General features: G+C 37.2%; 1 protein-coding gene across 1 annotated transcript; it reads left to right on the top strand.

Annotated features, from left to right (window-relative positions):
• Positions 1–898: 898 nt before the first annotated feature.
• Positions 899–5,770, top strand: LOC120349219. The gene is made up of 4 exons (XM_039419183.1): positions 899–1,051; positions 3,337–3,475; positions 4,941–5,174; positions 5,701–5,770. Exons 2-4 carry the CDS (start codon positions 3,425–3,427, stop codon positions 5,746–5,748), a joined length of 333 nt encoding a protein of 110 aa, XP_039275117.1. The 5' UTR covers positions 899–1,051; positions 3,337–3,424; the 3' UTR covers positions 5,749–5,770.
• Positions 5,771–6,804: the final 1,034 nt, after the last annotated feature.

Genomic DNA, 6,804 nt, shown 5'->3' with positions numbered 1-6,804 from the left:
GGAAAGGGGAGGCCCTTTTAGTCGCCTCTTACGAACAAGCAGGAATTACTGTGGAAACAATTCTACTACCCTACCCACATGGGGGTGAAAGTGACTGTGACAGTGACTGTACAAAAGTAACTCAGCCGCCATTTTTTTCCTTCATTCTATCAAAATACTTTGGTACACAAGTCGTATAATTGATTTAAAATGTATTTTTGAAACAATAAAATAATTTTTAGACATAACGTATGAGAAACACAAATTAAAATACCGAAATGATATTTTAAAAGTTGATAACTAACCATCCAAGACTTTTTATCAATGCTTCGGTTAGCCTACACGTTTAGGTTAGACCTACTCGTACCGGTATAAATAATAATTGAAAGGTTATTTCAGAATATTTCCATGGAATTACTTTTTTAAAAAGGATTTCTAATTTTATATAATTTTTGAAAGAAATTGGAATAGAATACCTACCAATAACTTAATTTCTGTTGTTTTGAAATTCAGATTGGTGTATCACAGCTTTTTAAATTAGCCGCCATTCAGGTTTGAATAAAAATAAATTTGATCTCAGTTATGGAAGCAAATTTTTGAATCAAATTATGAAAAATATTTTTTCTTGATTAATTTGACATTAATTGATTATTTATTAAGGAAATTATATTATTATTAGATAAAATTTAATGGGATGAATGAGTAACAGCTGTGTACAGTCAGTGGCAAAATGGAGAGACTTGCAACGTTTTCTCTTATCTTTCTTCACTGCCATTATAAACGTGGACCTCTATAGCCAGCTTTGACACCATACCTAAACCAGACAGGTCCTTTGATATAGTATTTGTTCCAGATTTTAAAACTGTAATATTTATATAAAACGAATACTTTATTAGAAATTTGATGGTATTTCAGGCGTCCAGCAGTGCAGGTAACCTGGGAATGTTGATACCAGTGATAGCAGTCCTACTGAGACGACTAGCTATGATTCGTCAGCCGAAGCCGCGACTGCACAAGCTGTTCCGAGATTTCTGGCTCTACTGTGTCGTCATGGGATTCACTACTGATTCAGGTTAGTTGTCAGCTGATGGTTTCTGCCTCGGGTATCAGGTGGGCCGTTCACTGGAACGATTTCGTCCGAACTAGCATCTGCCGAAAACTACAGAACTCGTCCGAACGATCCCCTACAAAGAAAGCTATAAATTCTCGTCCTTTGCAACATGTTCATAAGTCCGTGCACGCCGATCAATTTTTCGATCCGAATTGAATGGGATTTCCCGGCTCTATCCGTCCGAAGTCGAGCTGAGACAACATCATCCTAACCTCAAAATTGTTTTACAGTATTGTCTGTTTTGGTTTTTTGACTTTTTCTGTTTTATAAATCTTTTTTACTATTTTTGTGAGTAAACACACACAGAAGAATGACTATTACTTTTTACTTTTAACACGGCTCTTTCTCGAAGACGGAGAGGCCCGATGCTCTATCCTCCACTAATCACTCCCACTACCTAGCAGCATTCTCCTTCTTTTGTCTCTGTGTGAGAGAGCTTGTATCGCTCCCCTCCAGCTATTGCCTGGCAATGTTCCAAGTAGTTCACTGGTCAGCCGGTATATTGGTTTGTGTATGTTACAAGCTGTTTTCATCATAAGAACATGAAGCAAAATGACACTGCGCATCCATTTGTGCGCAGGATGTCCGTCTGTGTCTACGCTACAAACTGTGGAGGAGAAATGGGTTTATCCTCTTCATGTTAAAAGTAATATATCACAGACTTTAGCTTGCCACTTCACTTTCTGGCAACCAGCCAATACTGACTAGACTGACGAAAACGGTTCCAATGGATGACCGTGATCGGCCGAATTAACTGCCGGCAGATTCGTCCGATCCAACGGCCGAACGGATCGTTTGAATACGGTTCCAGTGGACGGTTACCCTCACTGCCCGCGGGTTCAATACCCGCCTAAAACTATAAAGACCGGTTTCCGAGCTCGGGATTTAGCCAAGTTCTAGATTTTAAACAGCTGGAAAATTGGCTTTCCTAAACGGGGCGTAGTCATATTCATAGTCATAGTCACGTTTAAATTAAATTTCGAAAAACTAGAATGTTGAACAAAAATAAAATAAACAGAAACAGTAGTTTAAAGTTCCAGCTATTTCGAGTTATTTAGGCATGTTTAATTTCGTCAAGGAAAAACGATTCCGATTATAGAAATGAAAAATAAAGATTGTTATAAAAAATTGCGACTACGCCCCGTTTGGAAAGCCAATTTTCCAGCTGTTTAAAGTCTAGAACTTAGCTAGGCCGGTTGAATTTTATCGTGATTAATTCCACGAGAACCAATAAGAAAAGCCATCTTATCAAGAAGGTCTTCTCTGATTGGTTCTCGTAAAATTAATCACGATTAAAATTTAACTGGGTTTTGTGCAACCGGGCCTTACTTTTTAATAGAGACGTTTCGACTTATTGTTGATCACATGTCGTATAAATATAGAATTGGAACAGTTTTGGCTTAAGCCTGTGGTACATTACTGGATGTTGTGTTATCTTAAGTGATGGAATAAATAAATAAATGATCTTCAGACTCCACTTGACTCCACTAGAAAAAATTATTTCCACTTCAAAAGTGTTTTTAATACAAGTTTGAATAAATATTGGAAAAAAATTGATTTACAACACAGTAAAATCAATAGAAAACAAACCTGTTTTTAGTTTGATTCAAAATTTAATCTATTTCCAATTTAACCAGTCTTTGGAGGTACGTTGTTTACTATACTCAGCTCACATGGTAAAATAAGAAACCGGTTATCAACAGTACAAGGGATAGAGAAAACAGAGTAAATTTGTTTAGGGAAATAATAAATTCCCCAATATTTGAACGAGTGCGCGAGTTCTTACTGATTACTGAATGCTGTTACACCTTTCGTGTGACACTTTGTATATAGTAAGGTCCACGTTATAATGGCAGTGTTTGATTAGCAAATGGTTTGCTATCCTTGTCTATCATTCAACAAAGCGGATAGCCCTATCTCTTTCTCGATTTGCTCTGTTGTCAGATCGTCTTTTAGCAATGTTGCTTAATAAATATAATTGATTATTTTAAACGAGAATGAACATAACCTTTGTATAATATTTGGACAATTGAAAGTAAATTAGGAAATTGAAGAAGTTCTGGGCAATAGCCTGTTTTTTTTCTTTACATCATAAACCTATATCAGCTACCGTCTACAGAAGGCATTGACAAGACAGAGGCAACGGCAACGTTGAACTCCTATCTTTCTCCACTGCTTTTATAACGTGGACCGCACTATAGCTATAGTATTAACAGAATCATATTTTGTAATATGTTTTGTGACAGGTTTGTGGCCTGCAGAGTGGTACGACGGAGTGAAACAGATAGCGGTGAATCTCCCTTCCTTGTCTCGCAGACGTCTTCCCGGTCGGAGATGCGTGAACTGCAATACACGTCAGCCGTCAGGAACGACAGTGTCTCGTTGGTACGGATTTATAATCATTATACTTTTGTACATGATCATTGATTGTATCACCACTGTACTATCACTTTGTGTAGGAATGAAATGGTTTTGTGGTAAATTTGAATCAAACTACTGAAAGTAATCATAACCACTGACTACTAGTTTCTACAGCTACAGATACTATAGTCAACCGCACGAAAATAGTCCGATGTACATTGGAACGGCAGAGTACCTCCTCACTCCCCTGCACCCGTAGACATTGCCAATTTTTCAAGTGTAAAATAAAATTTAATTCTCATTTTCAATCAGCTGTGGAAATGTTGATCAACTCTTATTTGGCAAATTTGCACTCATCTGTTCCAATTTCCATCGGACTATCTCACTACCTCCGTAAACAAAGCCATAGTGCATTCGTGTGACATAGCACAGGTAGGGCTCCTACACCAATGAAAACACTAGCTGATATAGATCAGCTGAAATCAACGAATTTTATTGGTGTAGGAGCCCTACCTGTGCTGATGTCACACGAATGCACTACGGCTCTGTTTACGGATGTAGTGACTATCTTCGCTTCACCGTCATTATTACATTGCTTTTATTTGAAGTTGGCCAATATCATAAATGAATTTCTATTAGCTCTTTATAATACAGGTATTTTAGTAAGTGGTAAGTAAAGTAGATTCGTGTGGCTTTGTTGGTAGGGAGTCCCTTGTGGGAAGGTACCTCTTCCCCTGAATATATAATTTAAGCCGTCAATGGGCCTTACACCTGTCATACTTGAGCCGGGACCGACATATAATCACAGTTGATTTAAGTTCATGGTTTTATCTGTAAATAGAAATCGATGGATTTGAAGTCAACTAATTTGTCTATAATGAGGTCCATGTTATAATGGCAGTGGAGAAAGATAGGAGAACGGCGTATTCTGCTTTGCCACAGACTTCTATAAAAGGCAGCTGATTCAATGATTCAATAATAAAGTTTCATAATTGAAATCAAATGTCTGTTAATTAATTATATTCTTGCATTGTTGAAAACGATCTGGTAACGTTGCAGTGTTAGAAAAGGATAGCACTATCTGCTTTGTCGAATGATAGATAAGGGTAGCAACACTAATGTTGATCAAATACTGCCATTATAACTTGGACCTCACTGTAGTTCAGGTTGTTACACCAGTTCATTTATAAATGTATAGTTTCACTTGTCATTATAGCCAGTTCAGGTTTTATCATATAAATGTATAGTTTCACTTGTCATTATAGCTAGTTCAGGTTCTATCTGTAAATAGAAATCGATGGTATTTTTAATGAACTCTACTCTCTGGGCTTCTACTCTTCTTTTACATAATCTTGTAATAAATGGGTAGATTATGGTTTTAGGGCTACTGATTATTAAAACACAGTCAAAAATTATCAGCTACTCTTTATTTCATTGCTACACCACCAGTTTCAACTCCTCAATTGTGTTTTCTGTTGTTGCCTTGCAGAACCAGTTGCAAGAACTAAAACGCAGATCCTCAACCTGCTGGAGAATCCTCCCGAGTGACGGCCTTCGTGAACAAACTGCTGTTTTGCCCAGTGCACCTACTTGCTGTCTGTTTACTGGCTGGAGACATTCCGCGTGGAGAATTCAGCTGAGCCCAGTCTGCAGCTATGTTCGAGTACCTAATGGACACGGCCATCATCAAGGACAAGTATGGAATGTGGCAGTGCATCTCAAGGTTCGTGCATAATTCTATTGGTTCTTATGAGAGTGTTCACACGATGCCTCATCTTCGATAGCGTTGGTTCTTATGGGGGTGTTCATACGTTGCCAAATTTTCAATATTATTTTTCCTTTACTTAATTACTTACATATTATCTGTACCAGAATATTGTTTTTAAAAAGCACAATGCATGATTTTGTTATGAGCAGATTTGGAATTTCAAATGTACCTCTATAAAGACCCCACTTAATGGCCGCTCCATGAGGAACACGAGAGTCATGACCTGTGTTTATAGACCGTGAACCAAACTAATAACTTAACTAATTCATGTTCCCACTACCTTATTCTGTTTTCTATAGTTTCTCTGAACGTTTTGTAGCAATTTTTTTTTTTTTTGCTGTACAAGAATGACTCAAATCCTAGCATTTGCTTGGAAATCACTTAGAATTAGCAATGCTAGCTCTCATTCAATCGACCTAATATTTTATAAAATGAAAATCTTATTAAATGTTTATGCAATAAAATGTGATTTTGTTGTTAGTGTTGGCGACAGAGTGTTTGCGATGTTTCTGAACGCGATGTCGCGTAAGCCGAAGGATGAGAGTCGCGAACGAGAGCTGGAGGCGCATGCGCAGTTGCTGGCTCATCAATTTCAACCACATTTACAAGCAGATTCGAGGGTGGCTGACAAGTACTGGCGGGATTTGTTGATAGGTGAGCAAATTGAAATTCATTAACTTGGAACGTGTATTATAGGGAACTTATTAATAAGAATTCTTGTTTCTTTCCATCATTTTTTTCAATACTAGCAGGTAATCCGTACTCCGCAAGGGTCTATTTTAAAACCTGACAAACTGAAAACTTGACGCAATGAAATCTTGAAGAGTTTGAAATAGGCCTGTAACCTTTAACCATCCTAGGTTAATTAAGAATCTATATGCAAAATTTCAATTTAATCAGTAAAGTAGTTCAGACGTGATGATGCGTCAAACGTAATTTTCCTATCCCGTGTATAAGCCAGTTCTTTCATTTATTATAGTATACAGATGATTTAATGTACGATTTAGGGTAACCGTCCACTGGAACCGTATTCAACCGATCCGTTCGGCCGTTGGATCGGACGAATCTGCCGGCCGTTAATTCGACCGAATATGGTCGTCCATTGGAACCGTTTAAGTCAGTCTAGTTCAGTAGTTGGCTGGTTGCCAATTATTGAATTAACTGCTATCATAGGCACCAAAATTTGTCATAAACAATGATTATATTGAGATTTTGAAAATAGAATAAACCAAAAATATCTACTAAATTAGTTATTACAATAATTACCTTCAGATCCAATTTGTTCAGCAATCTTTGTCCACAGATTCCTTTGAACATTCCTTGGACGATGATATCTTTTGTCTAGTATATCCCACAATGGAACAGCTTGAACCAAATTATCATTTTTCATTGTCCATAGTTACAACTTTATAAAATAACATCAAATATAAGTATCAAACATCAAGTAACATCAAGTATAAAACAACTTAAAAACCAATAACAAACAACACTATGAACAAATTTAGGTTAGGCACACTTTGTTGTTTCAGCTCGACTGGTTAGTTCGGTCGGATAGAGCGGAAAATCCCATTCAATTCGGATCGAA

The sequence above is a fragment of the Nilaparvata lugens genome, unplaced genomic scaffold, assembly GCF_014356525.2.
Source record: "Nilaparvata lugens isolate BPH unplaced genomic scaffold, ASM1435652v1 scaffold8791, whole genome shotgun sequence".
Taxonomy (NCBI): domain Eukaryota; kingdom Metazoa; phylum Arthropoda; class Insecta; order Hemiptera; family Delphacidae; genus Nilaparvata; species Nilaparvata lugens.
The sequence above is the reverse complement of the archived record's forward strand: the minus strand, read 5'-3'. Positions and strand labels throughout refer to the sequence as shown.